The 20,813-nt window shown below is 41.7% G+C and overlaps 2 protein-coding genes across 7 annotated transcripts; both read right to left on the bottom strand.

The window, feature by feature from the left end:
- Positions 1–2,032: 2,032 nt before the first annotated feature.
- Positions 2,033–15,980, bottom strand: srrm1 (serine/arginine repetitive matrix 1). 4 transcript variants are annotated; one of them, XM_080871031.1, is made up of 17 exons: positions 15,849–15,980; positions 14,849–14,938; positions 10,404–10,526; positions 8,080–8,250; positions 7,636–7,730; positions 7,291–7,539; positions 7,016–7,198; positions 6,801–6,920; positions 6,488–6,696; positions 6,211–6,291; positions 5,606–5,692; positions 5,263–5,398; positions 4,430–4,519; positions 3,751–4,230; positions 3,466–3,646; positions 2,945–3,121; positions 2,033–2,856 (listed from the first exon to the last, which is right to left on the bottom strand). In XM_080871031.1, exons 1-17 carry the CDS (start codon positions 15,867–15,869, stop codon positions 2,746–2,748), a joined length of 2,604 nt encoding a protein of 867 aa, XP_080727157.1. In that variant the 5' UTR covers positions 15,870–15,980; the 3' UTR covers positions 2,033–2,745. The 4 variants fall into 4 exon arrangements, with proteins under 4 accessions (XP_080727157.1, XP_080727160.1, XP_080727158.1 ...); XM_080871034.1 differs by lacking the exons at positions 14,849–14,938; positions 15,849–15,980 and adding an exon at positions 10,029–10,152; XM_080871032.1 differs by lacking the exons at positions 14,849–14,938; positions 15,849–15,980 and having other exon boundaries at positions 8,080–10,152.
- Positions 15,981–17,809: 1,829 nt separating this feature from the next.
- Positions 17,810–20,726, bottom strand: tdh2 (L-threonine dehydrogenase 2). 3 transcript variants are annotated; one of them, XM_080870241.1, is made up of 9 exons: positions 20,471–20,726; positions 20,139–20,362; positions 19,516–19,558; positions 19,361–19,431; positions 19,124–19,273; positions 18,859–19,031; positions 18,690–18,780; positions 18,338–18,607; positions 17,810–18,252 (listed from the first exon to the last, which is right to left on the bottom strand). In XM_080870241.1, the coding sequence occupies exons 2-9, from the start codon at positions 20,326–20,328 to the stop codon at positions 18,107–18,109; spliced, it is 1,134 nt and encodes a 377-aa protein (XP_080726367.1). In that variant the 5' UTR covers positions 20,329–20,362; positions 20,471–20,726; the 3' UTR covers positions 17,810–18,106. The 3 variants fall into 3 exon arrangements, with proteins under 3 accessions (XP_080726367.1, XP_080726366.1, XP_080726368.1); XM_080870240.1 differs by having other exon boundaries at positions 20,139–20,342; XM_080870242.1 differs by having other exon boundaries at positions 17,810–18,249; positions 20,139–20,726.
- Between the last annotated feature and the right edge of the window lie 87 nt (positions 20,727–20,813).

Raw genomic sequence — 20,813 nt, 5'->3', positions numbered from 1 at the left:
ATGGAGAAAACTTCTCTCTCTAAAAAAAGAATGAAAAGGTGATGATTTGCACTTATTTTACAGCCACAGGATCGGGGCACCTCGGAGTTTCTGAGTTGAAAACAAACTCCTCTATGTACCAAAGTATTCTAGAGTCAGATATGAGGCCATCTGTCCAAAAGTTAAAGCTCAAACACATTGGAATGAAAGGAATTAGGGCCCAGTCAAAGTTCTGACCTGACTAAAATGCTGTGGTGATTGCAAACCTCAATGAACTGAAGCAATGTTAAGAAGAGTAGAGTAAAATTCCTCCATAACAATGTGAGAGACTGATAAAATTATGCAGAAAACTGTTACTTTGGGTTGTTCCACAAGCCCCTTCCATCATGAACTTTACTTTTTTCACAGATTTTCTTATTTTTAAAAAAGGACCTCCCTCTTTTTCCTTTTAGCGTTTTTCATCGTCATGAACCTGCAACATATGGAAGCCATCATGAGGAGGAGACGTGCTGCTGAGATCACAACACTGTATGTGTGTGGTGGAGATAATGACATTTACCACAAAATGTCAGTGGTGGTAGAAGCTCATAATTCACAATCATATTTCAGGCAGTTAGAGATCCACCCAGTCAGAGAAATTGTTGCTTTGCTGAGTAATGGTATAGTACTTTTTCTTTAGGCAAATCTGCCTGGGGGTAAATACACGTTCTGAGGGAGGTGTCTCCTGCATCTGCACTGAAGTCTACATCTACTACTGTGCAAATGTTTGTTACCACCCCAAACTTCCTTAAATTTAGCTTCCAAAGAGCCAGACTTGTAATTTTTTTTTTAAAGTGGTGTTCAGCTTTGATCTTTCAAAGCTTTTCTTTGGCTGTTTTTTGACTCGTTTTCAGTCCAATCCTTTTGTTTGTTAGACCTTATGAATTGTTCGAGTATAAAAAAGGCTAACTCAAGGGATGAACCAGTGTTGTGTCCACATTTCACAGACAACTTAACAAAGAACCCATTTTAAATTGGATCTTTAGGAACTTTGCATTAAAAAAATAAACACTTCTTTAATACAATCAATGAAAAATGACAAAAGATAGCACAATTTACTGACAGTGATTCCTAAACAGCTATTATCTGAAAACCATTAAGTTCATAAAACAGCATGGTGTGTGTGTTATGAAAGTGGACGATACAGGTACAACAGTGAGTCTGCAGCCATCTGTAAAACATGGTGCAACGCCTCATAGTTTGGGGATCATGTCAAAATTGATAGAAGATCTAAACGTCTTCCAATTTTGATCCAGCATAAAATACTGGAACGAGTCTGTTTACAGCTTCATTTCAAAGTCACAATGATCCCAAACACACTGACAGCGCACTAAGATCATATCTGGATTTAATAAATAAAAAAGATATATCTATCTATCTATATCTATCTCAATCACACGATGTAACATGACCGGTCATGGATTGGTCTCCAGAGCCCAGACCTCAACATTACTGAAGCAGTGTGGGCTCATCTTAAGGCAGACAACATCCAAACAAGAGCTTTGCATGTCCCTCAAAAGCCCAGAGAACAATTCCTGAAGAATATTCAAATGTCAGAAGTTACTTAGCTGTCTAAATGAGTTCAGTGCTGTATGTTTGTTAAGCTCACGGCTTCTTAAATTTGATCTCATACATTACATAATATAGAACTGTTTTCAAATTAAATCTAAGCTAAACGAACTCAGGCCTTATACAGAACCTTATTCCAAAAATGTTTGTCCTTTAAGATGGATTTAACAGAATTTTACTGATTTGACACAAAAATGTTTGGCAATTGCACTTTTGATTACGTACAGAAAATAGAAACTAGCATTTTTGCTGCTTGTCCTGACAGCAGCCTATGTTTCCAAACAAATAAAACAAATAACAACAACAACAATAATAATAATAATAATAATAATAATAATAATAATAATAATAATAATAATGAGGAGAATAATAATAATCCCTTTTTAGATTCTTTTCTACAACATTTTATTACAACCAAAAAGAATGACAAAATGTTCCAAAACCATTAATCCTATAAAAAAGGTTTTAATTCTGAAAGGACAAGATGACAAGAGGCAAAATTACTAAATACAAAGATACTATTAGCAGTCCCACAGAGATTAGCTTGGTACAAGAGTGTCAACACAAACTGCATCATCTATCGGTTTGGGAAAAGAAAAAAAACAAAAACAAAAAAAAAACAAAGCAGGTATCACATAGTCTTCAAACAAGAATTTAAAACTCAAAAATAAGCAGGTTAAATGATGCCGAAACCTCTATTAAGTTACAATATGGGACAAAAGGTTCCGTTACAGCCTCTTTAATAGTGGACACAGCCGTCTCTCACAACTAAAAGGCAAAAGTAACTGTATGTTACTGTATAGTTACCTATACTTCATAAGGTCAGTGGTTCATGCACATCAGAGACAATCACTGCACATGCAATCATTTCTCAACAGAATCTACTGTAGGCTGTGGAAATAATATTTAACCTGCCCAAATCAAAACCTCTGAGCCTAACTTGTTTCCCTGCTGACAAATTAAAATTATGAACATCACAAGATTCTTTACAGTTCAGATAATACACTAACCAACAAATCAAACCCTTCAGAATGTACCAAACCAGTAAAAAGAAACACAAAAGTCAAGGTTTAACAATTTGTACATTCTAAAGCTGAACCAGGTTGATGACAAACATCAAGAGTGATTGGAAAATTCACGAGTGAGAGCCGCTTGCTTTCAGGACATCTGTGATGGAGACATCTGGGCCTTCCTCATGGAGCGCAGCGCTTTCTCTCTAAGGTGCTTTTCCAGATCATCCAAGGTGTTTTCCACGTCACTGTCCGATTCCTAAACAACAACAACGCATCATTTACTCAACGACCTATATCCGCTGTTGTACCGAACAGAAATCAGACAGAGGGGAAACTGATGTTACCTTTCTGGAATCTCTGTCCTCCTCTGCAGCCTGGTTCTCCTGTGTGTCTCCAGTCACAGCAGCACTACTGCTCTTCTCCTTCTTATGCTTCTTGTGCTTTTTATGCTTCTTCTCCTTCTTGTGTTTCTTTTCCTTCTTCTTCTTCTTTTTCTTTGCACCGCCATCAACATCCGAAGTCTGAAAGAGAAACATCAGAACTTGACGACACAAGCATGAAGCATGTTTATATCAACACAAAGTTAAGAGAAGGATTATGGCAACGGTGCTGCAGCTCAGCTTACAGTTAATGTGTTTCTGTTGGAGGAATTTAGAATTTACAGTTTCAAGTTTTAAAAACACTGAACATATATGATGACATTTCCTTTTAACAATGCTGCAAAAGTTCAACTTCCTGAGGCTATAACTTGCCATGATTGGCGTGCACAGATTTTAACAGTTAGACCATTAACCCCCACCATCCTTCATTAAAAAAAAAAAATTTCAAATTGTTTTTTTTTTTATATCTGCGAATAAGCTCAAACCTTGCTTGGAGATCGACTTCCAGAACCGCTGCTGGCTTTCTTGGCTGGTGGTGGAGACGCACTGGCAGAGCGAGACGGGGAGGGGGAGGCGGATGCTTGAGTCGGACGTTTCTGAGCTGCTGGTTCAGGGGAAACAGATCTGGAGGACGCTCTTCTTATAGGCTGAGGGCTTGGAGATGGTCTGAGAGAGATGACACAGGTGACATCAGATAATTGGCACACAAAAATGTCACAGGTAAACAGAAATTGAAACGCTGTTCTGTCTGATACATAAGTGATCCCTACCTCTGGTTGTCACGGCGTTCTGGGGTGCGTGAAACTCTGCGGATGACTTTATTGTGTGGAGGTGACTGCTGTCTGCGCTGGTTAGACGGAGATGTGCTCAAGGTTTCATAGCGCCGTGGGGGGGTTGTGGATCCTCTAACAGCGTGACTGCGGTTTGCAGGGGATGGGGAGAGGCGTCTGGATGCCGCAACAGGGGATCGAGCATCTCTGCTTCGCCGCCCAGGTGGCAGCATGGGGCTCCTCCTGTGTCTGGGTGGAGATGTCGAGGAGGGAGGGGATCGTCTTCTTGGAGGAGGAGAGCTTCTATGTCTGGGGGATCTGGAGGGACGTCGCTTGGTAGCCGGTGAAGAGCGTTTCATTGGCGAGTTAGACAGTTTCCTTTTCTGAGAGGGCAAAGGTGAAGGACTGTAGCGACGTTGGATAGGGGGAGAATATCGTCTGGGGGATGGAGATCTACGACGGGGTGGTGGGGAAGGAGACCTGTGAAGCAGGAAATACAACCTTTAGGAAATACTTTAAAATTGGTAAGTAATTCATAAAATTTTAAGTATTTCATAAAAACCACAAGACAGGAACAATGACTCCTGTATGAAACACATGCTATTGCCCAGGAGTCTGTTTGCAACACAGAAGTTTGGAGAGATCATTTGTCTAAATTTAAAAGGAAACATTCTTATACCTGCGTCTTTGAGGAGGAGAGGGAGATCTGCGACGCCGAGGAGGAGTAGGGGTGCGACGTCTGCGTACTGGAGATGGAGAGCGTCTTTTCCTGCAAGGAAAAAACAAAATCAGAGTCACCAACTTGTGGCCGCCCGCCTCCCATAACTAGACAAGCTGCAGCTTTATTCAAGGTCTGTAAAGAGTCAACACATTTGTTATACAGACCTTGAAGGAATTTGGTAATAAAGGATTCACTGGCCAAACTAAAGCAATCACTGGATTAAAATATATATACACACACACACACACACACACACACACACACACACACAACAGTAAATAACTGCCAGTGACAAAAAAGCTACAAATTCTTAATGTAAAAATTGCGTCACAATCTTTAACTTAGATTTGACTGCAAGTCAGCTTCAGCCACAGTACTGCAAAGCCCAGGGTCGAGACTGGCCCACTGCCAGGCACGAGCACAATGAGCAAGACTTAAAAAAAAAGAGAAAAAAAAAAGATATTAGCTGTTCTATGAACAACACAGACTGTGATCCAGTGCTCTCCAGCTAGTACAGCCTACGTTACTATGTTATGTGGAAAATAAACATCCACTTTTAGGAAGAGCAGCACCCACGCAGCTCCATTTGTGCCACATTATGGATGAAAGTGGGCGGATAGTGATACACTGTACTTAACGTAACACTGTCTGGCCCTGAGTAGGCCTCTGTCGGCGCAGAGGAATAAAATTAATACATACAAACAATATAAGCAGAGCACAAACTATTAAGACTTCGAGGTTAAAGTGAGATAATAAAAGTCAGATAATGTGTAAATACTGTGTTATCTGACCTCGGGGAGGGATCCCTGTGTCGCCTTCGAGGAGACTGTGTACGACTGCGCCTCCTCCTGACCTCACCATTTCTGGCACCTGACCCTCCTGTTGCCCTCTTGGGCGCCTCATCTTCTGAGGATGAAGACCCCGTTTCTGAAACCACACAAACAAATGACATCAAGAGCTGCTTCAGCGAAGCCTTGGCAGTATGCGGTCAGGGAAAAAACACCAAGGTTGGGGTTAGGACACAGCTTCAAAAGTCCATGAGACGATGAGTGCAAGATGACATGGACAGACTCGTTAAAGAGAGAGGGGCGGGGGTATGGGAAAAGAAAGAACGGGGATAAAAACGCTTTTAACCTGAAGACGATTGTCGGTTCTGCCTGCGATACTGACGTCGCTGTTGCACCGAATCTGCTGTTGCCCCTTTCTCATTTTTATCCTCCTCTGAAATGCAGAGCATTGAGTGTCCCATCAGTGTTAGCAAAGCCGGAAACAGACTGCCAAGGAAATGCTACAAGTATTACAGAAGACAGACTTATAGCTGTGATGCTTGGTCTGTCATCATGTTACAACATTTATAGTTTCCCCTTGCATTAGCACACAGTTTCTTAACAGTTCTGGTGGCTCAGCTTCACCCTGTAAAGAGATCCTTCAGGTTACACAGACTCAGCCTTCTCAGTGTGGGAGCAAGCCAAAGGCTGAGGCTTGGGAATGCTGAGAATTTCACACAAGTACCCAACTATGTGTTGGTAAATTAAATTTCTCAATGAGAATAATTACAACTAAGCTCTCCAAGTACACAATACGGTGCACAAGCATGACAAGTGAACATGTACATCCTGCTGAAAGCCACAGTAACTGCACAGGGCGCAAAGTGATGAGTTAAAGTGTTAAACAGTCACCATATTTCGAGATCCGTGAGGTGAAAGGCAGCATGGTTCTTTAACACGTTTTACACTTACCCGAGTCGGAGCCTTCAGATGGTCTGGGCTTGACGTTGTCAGGGGGAGAATCAGCCCTTCCTCCTTGTTTTCTCTTAAACCCTGAAAAACAATGCACAGCAAAAATTATATGCACTTGTCACAGATTTATTAAAATAACAGCAACGAGCTTAGAGATACTCATTAAGTTTAACATTGGAATCCAACATTGGTTGTGCAGAAGAAGCATAAAGTCTTCAAATGTTTTCATAGGTAAAAATATTTTAATATAATGTACAAAGGAGGAACTGAAGCACACCTGATGATCTGGGTGGGGAAGGAGAGCCCCGGCCCCTTCTAGCTCGTGGAGACGGTGATCGTCTGTTCTTGCCTGTGGGACTAATGGAAGTATCAGGATGATGGACCTGTTTTCGGGGTGGTGTGGTAGATATTCTTTTCACTGCTTTTTTAGGCGAGCGAGAGCCTGATGAGCTGCTACCAGAGGATGAAGCAGAGCGGGAGCGCCTCCTGTAGGACAAAAAAAAAGGCTTAAAGGCGTCTGTATACCACAGACAACATGAAGTAAAATATTAAATCCATGCCAATACAAAAAAATAAATAAATATGCCGACCTGCGGACGGGGGAACGCCTGGGTCTGTGCCTGGAGCTAGCTGGCGCACGTCTAGGAGGGCTCCTACGACGAGGAGACATTCTCCTTCTGGGACTTTGTCTTCTGCGAGGGGAGTACGATCTGATTGGGTAGAGAATCAGCAAATATAGAAAACTCCTTTACAGACTTTGATTTTTCATAATGAAAGTTTAAGTTAAAGCCACACGTCAAATCACCTAGAGCGCGAGCGGCGTCTGCGAGAACGAGAATGAGAGCGTGAGCGATGGTGTCTTTCCCTCCTCGTGTCCTTCTCCCTTTCTCGTGACCTCGGTCTCTCTTCTTTCTTAAGGGTTTTCTCTGGCGACTGTTCTTTGACTTCATTCACAGAGTCGGCTTTCACTACTTCCACAACTGTCTCACTGCAAAAGAAAAGTATTTAAATGTCTTAAGTTCTAAATAATACCAGTCCAACTAAATGCCCACTTCAAATAAAAGCAAGAATTCCACAAACCAGGTGGAAGAAGCTTCTTGGACGACTGCCTCTGGCACAGCTCTTCCTGAAGTATCTGGTTCTACTGGCTCCTCTGAAGATTTTGTGGACAGCTGCATCAGGGGCGGAGGGGGTGAACTGCCACCAACTGGACTAGCTTGTTTGCGCCTTGGTGAGCGTGAGGGGCTGCGTTTCCTTTCCCGCTTCGCTGGTGACCTCCTCCGTGGTGATGGCGACCTCCTTCGCGGCGATGGTGACCTCGTTTTCCGTCTGGCCAGAGAGGCAAATACAAGAGGTTTGCATGTTCTACAACGAATTCACAAGCTGTAGTTCCATCTATGGGTCTCAAAATGAAAATAATCGTACCGCCTGGGGCTCTTTGACTGAGCCCGTTCTCTAAGGTCCTTTTCCTTCTTTTCCTCATCCACCTTCTTCAGAGAAGCAAGTTTCTCCTGTTCAATCTGCCAGAAACAGATCAATGAGAGATGAATCATTTTGCTCCTATTTTTAAATAATTACTGAGTTCAACATGATATATTTTATAGAGTTTTTTTTAACAGAAAAGGGGTCTTATTACTGCAATTTGTCAATACTTATTTTACACCATTATATTCCCGTGTCTGTGCTACAGGTCCCCTCCTACATGTAATTTGTTGAGGAGCAGCTGTGCAAACACAACAAAAGCCACCCCCCCACCCAAAAAAAGAAAAAAAGTCTTGTATGACACACTTTCAAAAAAAGATAAATGGAAAGCCACCAAGCTCAGCGTGATCTTGCCCATCCCCGCTTCCACCATTTAGAAAAACTCACCTGTCTCTGTTTGATTTCCTCTTTCTTCTGTTCCAGAAAAGCTGATGGGATGCCCGCAATGTTCTCCTGGGCGCTCAGCAGCAGGGGCCAGAGGTCCTTCATAAACTCCCGGGCGTTCTTCCCGTTCAGAAAGCCAGTCAGGTTGATCTGCATCATCTTGCTATCCGGGTGCTGCAACACACACATGAAGGGAGGAGAGAAAAAACAAAAACGTAGCCATTGAAATACTTGAAGACCAAACAGCAAGGGGGGGTAGGGTCCCACAAACGGGGCTCCCTACCTTCTACTCCTCTATAAATTTATACCTCAGACTATTTAGATAACCATCTTAAAAACATGTAAGACACTGACTAGGCTATTTAACATCCCTGGATCCAATATTAGACTCAACCTACAAAAATGAGACTGATTTAAATTGTACTCACAAACTCAGGAAACTGAGATTGTGAGCTAGCTGAGGGGAGACACATCTAATGATGTTAAAGAAATAAAATAAACACAGCATGCAATTCTGCTGCCCTAGATTTACAATCTACCATAACAAAATATAAAAAGAAGAAAACAAAACCTCCCATAATACAAAGAAATTGTAGTATAATTTGATTTCTTCAGTGCTAGCCCACTACCATACATCCCCTTGGCCGCTACCCACCCCTTGCTTTCCAGTCTCCCCACCGTCTACACTTCAGGAGGTAAACAAACAGCCACAATACAGAGTGCATTAAAACCCAACACTGCAAGTACAGTTCCGGTGTCTTCAGTGAGTCCCGTGGGATCAGTGGGCACGGAGCTCCCTTGGCTTGCTTCCGCCTCCCTACTGCTTGAGACTCAACCACCATGAGCTTAATGTTATATCATTTATCTAAATTGCAAGAGACGAACAAGCAATAATGAGTACACAGTTACACAAAAACTGAGTTTTATTTCAACAACTGATAGAATGATTGTGAGATAGCGTAATCTCATTAACTGTATCAACTGTTTTCCATTATGCAACAGTACCCTTTAAATTTAGCTCAAACAGCCCACCCACTGGCAAGTAAAAGATAAAATAATAAGTAAAAAATAATACACATGTGTGATGCTGGCGACATAAAATATGAAAATACATACATCTGGATTTTCTTAGAATAACGAGCCATAAACGAAGATAAATGGCACTGAAATCAAAACTTGCATTCAAAAAATATACGAGTACACTGACAGTATGGTAATTACAAATACAGAGTATAAATTATCTGAAATGTTTCCTGTTTTATAAAGTATGTCTGTGCAATGGAAGTTACCCAAGTTCCAGACATCTTACATGCTTTGATCTATCAGTGGGACAGAGTAGAGTTTATGGAAAGGAAAACAGCTGGACATAATGCTTAAAATAAAACAGCCTGGAGTGAATGTACACTTTAGTCTACAAAAATAGGATCTACAATATTACAGGTTTACTGTTAAGAGGGGTTTTGTAGAAAATAAGTGAACTTGTACTAACTTAAAACCAAGTTGAAAAGTATTGTTTCTTACGAGGTTTATGCTGACCTCCAGAGGTTGAAGTTCTCAACTTGCTGCAGTGACGTTATAACACTTGTGTTCTTGACACCCTCACATGACTGTTTTGTGTGGTAACAAGTGAAAGCGAAAACACTTCTGACCACACTCAACAGAGTGCAAAAGACAGTAAAAACTTGCAATCAGAGGTGGCCAGTGAGACAATACTTTTCAGTTTTGCGTGATAACCCAATTGGTAGAAAGTACAGAAAATCAGGCTGTTTCAGCCCTTTTATGTCCTGTTTTGAGCCTGTACCTCCTGTTACGTTTAAAGAGAGTTGGGCAGTCTACCGATGGGCTGTCAACACCTACAAAGAATATGATTATGGCATTTTTTTTAATTGATTTATTTTTTTTAGGCGTTTCTTTCACTGACATGATATAGGTGATCCCTGCATATAACTCACCTCAAACCACACACTGCATCATGAAGGGAGAGTTGGGCTCAGTGACTTTGGGCTCAGGAGAGAGCTAATTAGGTGTTGGTGCTATACTTCTGATGCAAGGTATAACATCCATATTGGTTCAGGCCTTTTAAATCATAAATCACATCATCATTAGAAGACTGCTGGATAAAGGCACTTTGTCACATAACAGCAAAACATGGTAATGTCATTATAAATCAGTCTTACACCAACTGTTACTTTTCCCATTCAATCTCAGTTTGACTAGGACGTGTAATTATTTGCTTATATCGTTCTTACTGACTAAGTACTAAGCAATGCCCTTCAATATATGACAGTTCTGAAAGAACAAAAAATAAACACGATTAAAGACATTACCTTCTCCTCAAGCTGGTTAAATATGAACTCTATGACGACGTCATCCTCGAACCCCAAAATCTCAGTGACTCGCTGCGTAATCCAAGGTTTGATGACTTCTAGGTTCACTTTGGTCATGTCCACCTGAGCGTGAAACAGACCGTTAGTGATGAGAAACAGCAGCACCTGTTTATATGCACCTGTACAGATACAAGATATCTTTCATAACGTTTTGTCTCTTCTCTCATCTTAACGGTTTATTTCAACCCTGCGCTGCCAGCTCACACTGTTTTATACACAGCTGCTTTAATTCCATCTGATATTTGCGATTCTGTTTTGTAGCCAGATTTAGTAAGTCGTTTTTAACTACCGTAAATGTCGGGCTATAAGCCGCTACTTTTTGCACAAGCTTTGAACCCTGCGGCTTTTAGTCAGGTGCGGCTTTTCTATGGATTGTCCGTGATTTTTGTCATATCGTAAGACGATTTGTTTTGTGTGTTCCGCTGTTGTACGGCACTACGTTGCCTGGCGGAAGGATCGGGGTTCAAGAGTGGTATGTTAGTCACATGTCCGTCCGCCAGGCAACGTAGTGCCGTACGAAGTAGCGCGAAAAACAAACTTCAAAGTAGCGCTACGCATTCAGCGGGAGGCGTGGATGATGAGCGGCGATAAACTTGCAAGTTATGCCCAAAAAGCAAGTTATGCCCAACTCCACCGGTGGATTCTGACAGCGTGGAAAAGTGTGAAAACATCCACGATCACCAACGGATTTTGAAGGGCTGGACTGCTGCATGATGGAGAGGAGGACACCGCCACGGCCCTTCTGAGGGTGTTCGACTCTGACACTGACAATGAGGATTTCTTTGGTTTTGAAAGTGACAACGAAGGAGAGAAGAAGAGTGGATGACGAAGCCATCATGAGCCTGTTTGTATCCGACACTGGAGAAGAGGACTTTGGTGGTTTTAGTGCGCAGGAAGAAGAGAAAGATGGTGGTGAATGACTGACTTTTCTTCTTGTTAAAGCTGTGTCACTGCACCTGAGCCTAAAAGGTAGTCCGAATCTATTTTTCTGGTGTGCTGTAGGCTACTGTTATGTACTACATGTGCAAATATGTACCCATAACTTGTTTTTCAAAATATTAATAAAAGTGATGTCTCCAAACAGCCATCTCTTTCCTGACAATTCCCTTTGTGCATATTCTCTTACATATGATAAGTCAACATTGAAACACCTGCGGCTTTTGGTCAGGTGCGACTAATGTATGTACAAAACAGGATTTTCCCCTGATTTTAGCTTGTGCGGCTAATATTTAGGTGCGCTTTGTAGTCCGGGAAATACGGTATTTTTTTTGCTTTGTTATAAATATATTATTATGTAACATGGATTTTCCTGGCTCAAAATGGGCACAAAATGCAATCAGAGCACAAAGCGATTGTGTTATCTGACAAAAACCTGTCCATTTCACTCTGTCTGACAACTAAATAGATTACACACAAATCCCACAAGACACAACACAGTGATTTATCTATGGCAAGGATTTAAATAAAGAAGAAAAAAAGCTTTACTGTCCTTAAAAGATCTGACTTACATATTTAAAAATCATACAAGGTAAATTTAAAAACCTTTTTTGTCAAACAAAAGATTTAACATTTTCTCACCACGGATGGCTTTGGGGGGAAAAACGTAGCACAAAGCTCGGCTTTATATTTCTGCATAAATCTATATTTTACTGTATTTATTTTTAATTTAATTTAACGCAAGATATTAGTTTTGCCATATTACATTTACTTTACCAAATGTATCATTCTACTCTATAAAGCTGTCTGGTTTTATGTTTGTTGTACTTGTCTTAACTTTTAGATGTTGTACAAAAAAAGTTCCCTTTTGGGATCCAGTTTAATTTTTATCTCGTCGCACCTTAAAATTGTTTTTATCTGACTCTGACGCTTTATATTAATGGACGTCATGGGTCAGTCGTTATGTTGAAGAACCTGGGATCTTTTGCTTGTTAAGACCAATGTGTAACCATGTGTGGACCATGGAACAACTTAGTGGTCATCAATCCAAAATAATACAAAACTTACACATGCCAGAATTTATCAAAAAAAAGCTCATTTTCTTTAGAAGCCACTGGGCAAGTAACATGAATCTGATATGTGATATACAAATAAAAATACACAGACAGAAGACAAATACAAACAATGCTTAACGTTAATGTAGCAACTGATCACACATTTGGCTCTTTTAAGATCTGCTTTTAAAATGTCATGTGTCAAGTTTTCCTTATAAGTGATAACGTGTTGCAATAATCACTTTTATTCAAATGTGGTGCGCTCTAGATGGCGTCCTACCCTCAACCGCACTGTCACTTCTTTGTGTCTTTTTAAGAAGTTACAGTGACAAAAAAAGAAGGACTTTAAATCAAAAACTTTTGTGGCTTTCCTTAAATGTTACTCAACTACAGTGGGGCAAAAAAGTATTTAGTCAGCCACCGATTGTGCAAGTTCCCCCACCTAAAATGATGACAGAGGTCAGTAATTTGCACCAGAGGTACACTTCAACTGTGAGAGACAGAATGTGAAAAAAAAAATCCATGAATCCACATGGTAGGATTTGTAAAGAATTTATTCGTAAATCAGGGTGGAAAATAAGTATTTGGTCAATAACAAAAATACAACTCAATACTTTGTAACATAACCTTTGTTGGCAATAACAGAGGTCAAACGTTTACTATAGGTCTTTACCAGGTTTGCACACACAGTAGCTGGTATTTTGGCCCATTCCTCCATGCAGATCTTCTCGAGAGCAGTGATGTTTTGGGGCTGTCGCCGAGCAACACGGACTTTCAACTCCCGCCACAGATTTTCTATGGGGTTGAGGTCTGGAGACTGGCTAGGCCACTCCAGGACTTTCAAATGCTTCTTACGGAGCCACTCCTTTGTTCCCCGGGCGGTGTGTTTTGGATCATTGTCATGTTGGAAGACCCAGCCTCGTTTCATCTTCAAAGTTCTCACTGATGGAAGGAGGTTTTGGCTCAAAATCTCACGATACATGGCCCCATTCATCCTGTCCTTAACACGGATCAGTCGTCCTGTCCCCTTGGCAGAAAAACAGCCCCATAGCATCATGTTTCCACCCCCATGCTTCACAGTAGGTATGGTGTTCTTGGGATGCAACTCAGTATTCTTCTTCCTCCAAACACGACGAGTTGAGTTTATACCAAAAAGTTCTACTTTGGTTTCATCTGACCACATGACATTCTCCCAATCCTCTGCTGTATCATCCATGTGCTCTCTTCAGATGGGCCTGGACATGCGCTGGCTTCAGCAGCGGAACACGTCTGGCACTGCGGGATTTGATTCCCTGCCGTTGTAGTGTGTTACTGATGGTGACCTTTGTTACTTTGGTCCCAGCTCTCTGCAGGTCATTCACCAGGTCCCCCCGTGTGGTTCTGGGATCTTTGCTCACCGTTCTCATGATCATTTTGACCCCACGGGATGAGATCTTGCGTGGAGCCCCAGATCGAGGGAGATTATCAGTGGTCTTGTATGTCTTCCATTTTCTGATGATTGCTCCCACAGTTGATTTTTTCACACCAAGCTGCTTGCCTATTGTAGATTCACTCTTCCCAGTCTGGTGCAGGTCTACAATACTTTTCCTGGTGTCCTTCGAAAGCTCTTTGGTCTTGGCCATGGCGGAGTTTGGAGTCTGACTGTTTGAGGCTGTGGACAGGTGTCTTTTATACAGATGATGAGTTCAAACAGGTGCCATTCATACAGGTAACGAGTGGGGGACAGAAAAGCTTCTTACAGAAGACGTTACAGGTCTGTGAGAGCCAGAGATTTTCCTTGTTTGAGGTGACCAAATACTTATTTTCCACCCTGATTTACGAATAAATTCTTTACAAATCCTACCATGTGGATTCATGGATTGTTTTTTCCACATTCTGTCTCTCACAGTTGAAGTGTACCTCTGGTGCAAATTACTGACCTCTGTCATCATTTTAAGTGGGGGAACTTGCACAATCGGTGGCTGACTAAATACTTTTTTGCCCCACTGTATATTAATTGTTGTCCCACCTGTTACTGACCAGGCAGTCCCCTGCAAAGGATCAAAAACGGCATTTGGGTGGAGACTAAAAATATAAACAGGTTATATATAAATAAACCAAAGTTAAAGTAATGACTATTTAACAGAAAAATTAACATTTACCTTTTATTTTTTGCTACCGGATTAAGAAAAAAAACAAAACAAAAACCTGACTTAAGCTCATTAATCACAGGCCTGGTGAGGTGGTGGCCATTAAAATGTCTCTCACAGACACCCTCATACCTGTGGTGTATGAATGTCCAGGCTACACAGATTGCCATAAACTGCCTCATGTTGATACAAGTTTGTAGATAACTATTTAACATGATTTTTTTAACAATTATTTGAGAAAATAAAATGTAAAAACAAATGTTACCTTTTTGTCCAAACATTCTGCAAATTTCAGCTGCTTCAGCAGTTTCTTCTGCTTGTTGCTGAAGCGGTTGTCCTGCTCCGCACTCGTACCCTGCAGAAATAACAGCCAACATCAGCGGATTCGTGATGATCAGCTTTCATCGGAGATGTCAAATCAGAGAAGAACAGAAACCCGTCTCGAACAGTGTTTTTAGTCTCAAGCTGCACAGACTCCTCACTATTGGGCCCATGTTAGTTACAGCAGTCTTACTTACCGATAACATTAACGAGAGTCAAAGTTTAAGATGGAAAAACATTACGTTGCTCAAGCTAACGTGTCTTAAAATAAATACTTAAGACACGTGTGTTCCCTAGAGCGCCACTTCATGTTCTTTTTAGCTCATCTAACTGAGCCGCAGGCGACACTGACACCAGTCGGTTAGCATTAGCCATGCTAACCACTTGCTTAATCCTCGAAAGCGAACGCACAGGCTAATAATAGGCACAGCCCGAAGGCTACTTTGACTGACAGCGGAGTTGACATTGACAGAATATTAAAAGACACATTAATGTCATTATTCAGCAAACACGGAGGGCTTGCTAAGGCCAGCACAGCAGCAGTCGTGACTAGCTCATGGAGACAGGAGCGATGCACCGCCCGGGCGCCATCTTTAGTTAGCTAGCTAACTTGACTCGTCTATTTCCTGTAAATTTGTCTGTAAAATAACACGTACGGGGTTTTAACGTAAGAAGTTACACACTTTCATAAATTATAAGACAGAAAACATCAATATAGGGAACACGCAACAACTCCCAGAATACATCAAGTGAAGCAGACTAATTGCAAATCCTGAGACTGTTGGCTCCCAGTTGATAGTCGAAGCCCTGACCGCTGTTTAGCTAGCTACATGGCTCTTCACTGAAGACACATAGGAAACATCCATCCCATAAAACGTATATAGATCTACATGCAGCTAAATAATAATATACCAAATACAAAGATAAAAGTTTGAAGAACTTACGCGGAAGAATCCCGCGTCCATTTTAGGTGAAATGGATCGTAACTTGTGCTGTGGAGAAAGCTGTGTGCTGGTCCGCCGGTGAAATTCAGGGTGACGAGCCGGATGAATGGAGTGCCCCCACAGGAAGCAACAGGTACTGCAGTTACAGTGGGAGGAGGAAGAAGATTCCGCTCATCACCTGATGCACGAAATATGGCAGACTAGAATGTGCCTCAATATGCAGAGACAGCTTGCACAGATATTATTAAGACCCAAACCTTGGTTTAAACTGGTTTGCTCAAATGTTGTGGATTTAAAAAGGTATTTTGTTTTTATTCATTGTCCAGTTAGGGGCTTGTCAAAACCTGAACCTCACCAACCGCCATTCACCAGTAAGAATAAATGCTCAGATAAACAAATGAGAAAAACAAAAAATGATAAAATTAAAGAGCTTCCCATGAAAATTCTGTGTGCAGCAAAACAAGTGTTATGTTGGAATAAAAAATAAGAGGTAATCTGTCATTTATATCATCACTCTTGTGGTAATTGGGGAAATAATTGAACATTTTTATCAGTTTTTTGTCCTTCAAAGCAACTTCAGTAACATTTTTTTAGTTTGCTTTTGTCAACTGGTGGTCCATTTCCTACAGAATACTAAACATTTGCATGCATCATAATGACGATCATTAAATTAGATTTCTGAAACTGAGACTAATTGCTTTTTCTGTAAGAGAACCAGTTGTGTTTACATGCAGTAACCCCCCAGACTTGTCAACCACGCAATGCTTTTCCAGTCTTATTTTGTCCAAATTTGCTGAGCTTGTGTGACTTGTAGCCTCAGTTTCCTGTTTTTAACTCACCCAGTAGGACTCAGTGTAGTCTTCTGCTGTTGTTACCCATCTGCTACAAGCGTTGATGTGTTGTGTATTCAGAGATGCTTGTCTGCAGACCTTGGTTATAACTTCTTTTGTTTTGTTTTGTTTTGTTTAATTTACTGTTGCCTTCCTGTTCGCTAGATTTTCACCTGAGCGGCCACTCTCTTGATATTTTCTCTTTTTTAGACTTCTGTAAATCCTAGAAATGGCTGTGTTGGAAAATCTAGCCAGTCTGAAAATAACAATTTAAAGTGTCTTAAATCATGTTTCTTCCCCAGTCAGATGCTTGGTTTGAACTCCAGCAGACTATCTGGACTGTTTCTACATGCCTTAATCGGTGTGATTGGCTAGTTAGATATTTAGAACAGGTGTACCTAACAAAGTGGCTGGTGAATACCTTAATTTTGTATATGTTACTCAAACAAATTAGAGAATGAAAGCATATGAGACAACTTTAACTATTTCTTAAATAGAAGTTACATTTTTCATTTTATAGCGTTCTTGTTTTTAAGCTGATCGGGTGTTTTGGATGCAAAAACGACACAGAAAAAAGAAACTTTGGCAGCGTACGGTATTCAATGCTCTTTGGGTAAATAACATTTTTATTATTAAAGGTCTGATTCAAAGTACACAGCATTTTTAATATATTGTTTTCCTAAGTAAATACGGCCTCATTTGATACTGTTACTCATTCATATTTGTAATCACACCGCTGGCAAAAAAGTAAAGGCTTCCTGTTCTGTGCCACGGCAAAGGTAGTGCGGTTGTATATACTGTGAGTTTCGTTTGATAGCCTATATTATAAAAGAGTGCTTTACAAAACAGCCAGGATACATGATTTTTCATTACAGTCCAAAGTCAACTGAGTCAGTCATTCCAGATGATCCTGGATTCAAAATGTCCAACAGATTTGTTGTTCTACACGTGGAACTTGTCCATATTGTGTTAGATATTGTAACAGACGCTGAAACACGCTGGTGTGCTCATGCATGTGATCAACATCTGAAACTCTTTAAAGCTTAAGAAATGTTTCTGTTCCACCTGAGGCAACATGCCCATGTGTAAAGTGATGCTTATACCATGAGAACAATAAAAACCACAAAGATTTGACAGCATCTGATTCCCTGAAAAGACTGAAGTGTGTGTGTGTCTGTGTGTGTGCATGTGTGTGTGTGTGCACGTGTTTGACATCTCACTTTCCACTGAATATAAAGAGGTTATGACTGAGAATTTCCATTTTACAATCAGTCCCTGGCACGGTGCAGCAATGCTCCAGACAAACAGATGATACTGGTTGACAATTTGTAAAAGTGAAGTAAAACAAAGTGTGCTGTTGGTAAATGTAGACTGAAGAAAAGTCAGTGGTAGGTAGGGCATTGGTTAGTCTTGGTGCAGCAGGTTTTGCTAGCTGACTGGCAAACCCTCGCTGGTCCTCTTGTCTCGGATGGAGCGGAGCATGTCCGACACCAACTCCTCAAGCCCGAAGGCTGGCGCCCAGCCCCAGTCTCTCCTGGCATTGGTGTCATCAAATCTTACAGGCCAGCTGTCTGCTGCAAAAACCAGCAAGGACAATTTAGTTTTATATTGGTTTATTATCAGTCCAACCAGTGGTTTAAAAACAAAAAGATACCATACCAATGGTCTGGCGGACAGTGTCAGGATTGTAGGTGACCTTGAGGTGAGGGAGATGCTTGCGGATTTCTTGGGCCACCTCTTCAGGGGTGAAGCTCATGGCAGCTATGTTGTAGGTGCGCAGTGACAGCTGGCACTCTGGAGCCTGCATGAACTCTACCGTGGCACGGTGGCAGTCAGAGATATGCATCATGGGAAGACGGGTGTCGGGTCGCAGGTAGCACTCATGGTGACCTGTGCTGAGAGCATCATGGAAGATCTGAACAGCGTAGTCTGCGAAGACAGAGGTCCGGAGCACTTAGTCTATGACATCCAATGGATTGGAGTACATTTGCACAACACACACAGGTAATACCTGTAGTTCCACCACCAGGAGGTGTGTTAACTGATATCACTCCAGGGTAACGCAGGCAGCGGAAGTCCAAGCCGTATTTATGATGGAGATACTAAAGAAAGAGAAGCTGATTGAAAATGAAATGGAGTCACAGGCGTCTCTGTAAGCACGTGTACAAAAAACATTTTACCTCCCCCATCAGTTCACCATGCACTTTAGACACGCCGTAGATGGTTCGAGGTCTTTGAACACAGAGGTCAGGGGCCGGGTCACGTGGAGAAGAGGGACCAAATGCCCCAATAGTGCTGGGGACAAAGAGGCGCAAACAGTTCTCTAAGGCCAAGTCCAGCACATTATGTAGGCCTGGATGGGCAGAAAAGAAGAGAGCACGAGTTCAACCCTGATTGTTCCTTAAAACCTGGTTATGTGTAAAGGATGTGCATGTTCAAGCAGACCTGTGATGTTGATCTTTCGTGCCAAAGCCACATTAGCCTCACCCACAGCACTAAGCAGAGCGCTGTAGTGGACCAGCCAAGTGACGCGATTGTTTACAATAAGTTCTCGGAGGTGTTTGTAGTCCAAAACATCAGCGTATACAAACGGGCCTAAAAAACAACAGTGATGCCAGAAAAAAAGTAAAGTAATCGGTAACTTTTAAAGTAATATGCATACTTGAATTAGATTTTACATACCATTGGCGTAAACGTGAGGTGGAGGCTTCTTGATGTCTGACAGGATTACATTGTCCCTTCCATACTGTTTTCTAGACATTAACAAAAGTATGATGATATTTAAACTTCAAACCTTTTAGCAAGTTTCAAGAACTCAGGAATTTCTACAATCTCACCTCAGCATCTGTGCAAGTCCCACACCTAACTGCCCAAGCCCACCTGCAGACAAAGGCAGGCGTTAGCTTTCTACCTGTGCACACAGATAATCTGTATTTGTGGAAGACTGGTAAATCGATAAAAGTAAAATCCATGTTGTTGGTTTTCACTTTCAGATGAATAAAGCTTTTTGTTTGTTGATCCTAGGACAAAAAGTGACAGCAGGCTATTATTCTCCCCACAGTCACCCATTGGCCCTTTTATTTCACTAGCACTGTCTGTACACACTCTATTGTGATGAATCAAAATGGGCTCCCGCTGTTGGAGCAAAGTGAACACAACTCAAAAAACCCTGCAGCACATGTTTGTAGCATTTCACACTGATACTCCAGTAAAACGAATTCTTCATTATCATATTTCTACACTTGATTTGATCTGAAACTGGGGCTCTGCTTGGAAACGATCCGACTCATTCTCTCTCACAACAATTCAGAACAGAGGCAGCGCAGTGAAAGTGGTAGAAAACAATGGCAGCTTCCCAGGCTCAGTGTTTGGGCAACTGTGGAAAAGTCCTTTCCTGAATACATCGACGTCACACACAAGCAACTATTGTGCGTTAATGATGGATGGAAATTTGCATCACCTGTGATGAGCACGCGCACGTTTTCCTGAGGAGATGGGGGGCTGGTGTCCTGGCTGTTCCACCTGCTCATCTCCCTGGAGGTGGAACTGAAGCTGCGGCCGGGCCAGCTCCGCGACCTGCTGAGACAGCCTCGGCAAAACAGGCCCAGCACCGCCGCAGAGGGCACACAGACCCGCACACCCGGTTTCATGTCCAGGAGCAGTCCTTGACAAAGTTACACCAAACTTAAGCAGAGCAAATATATTACACCAAACCCTTTAAAATCTCTTGAATGACACCTGGACACAAACAAGATGTTTCGAAATGTTTTAAAAAAGGGGGAAATGTATTACCTGTGTCCTTATGATTTAGAAAAAGAATCCCAGGCAGATGATTCTTGTTCCACAAGCAGCAGATGTAACAGTGAATTCACAACTAGTCCACTAAACTAATCTATAAAATAAGAGCTGATAAGACAGCATTTAGGGGTGAGAATCAAAAAGATTACCAGCCCATTGGTCACCGTTTCAGTTCACCCAGTCAAGCTGGATAAATAAGCAGGTGCGTTAAGTCATGCTGGGCTATGTGGTTCTTCTCCACTTTGTGTAATCACCAGGGCTTGTGGCTCCTGACTGAGCAGGACTACAGTCTCCAGCGTGCAAAGCAACGTGTGTGCAAACATGCTGACTTGCTGTG

The sequence above is a fragment of the Rhamphochromis sp. 'chilingali' genome, assembly GCF_963969265.1.
Source record: "Rhamphochromis sp. 'chilingali' genome assembly, chromosome: 21".
Taxonomy (NCBI): Eukaryota; Metazoa; Chordata; class Actinopteri; order Cichliformes; family Cichlidae; genus Rhamphochromis; species Rhamphochromis sp. 'chilingali'.
The sequence above is the reverse complement of the archived record's forward strand: the minus strand, read 5'-3'. Positions and strand labels throughout refer to the sequence as shown.

Excerpts from the sequence above, each read along its gene's own strand:
- srrm1 (XM_080871031.1), bottom strand. The coding sequence starts at position 15,869 with ATGGACGCGGGATTCTTCCGC. Across the intron at positions 5,693-6,210 it reads ATCTGAAGGCTCCGACTCGG|AGGAGGATAAAAATGAGAAA; the intron begins GTAAGTGTAAAA and ends TCTGCATTTCAG. Across the intron at positions 2,857-2,944 it reads AGGACAGAGATTCCAGAAAG|GAATCGGACAGTGACGTGGA; the intron begins GTAACATCAGTT and ends GTTGTTGTTTAG.
- tdh2 (XM_080870241.1), bottom strand. The coding sequence starts at position 20,328 with ATGAAACCGGGTGTGCGGGTCTGTGTGCCCTCTGCGGCGGTGCTGGGC. Across the intron at positions 19,274-19,360 it reads ACCTCACGTTTACGCCAATG|GCCCGTTTGTATACGCTGAT; the intron begins GTATGTAAAATC and ends GTTGTTTTTTAG. Across the intron at positions 18,781-18,858 it reads ATGGTGAACTGATGGGGGAG|TATCTCCATCATAAATACGG; the intron begins GTAAAATGTTTT and ends CTCTTTCTTTAG.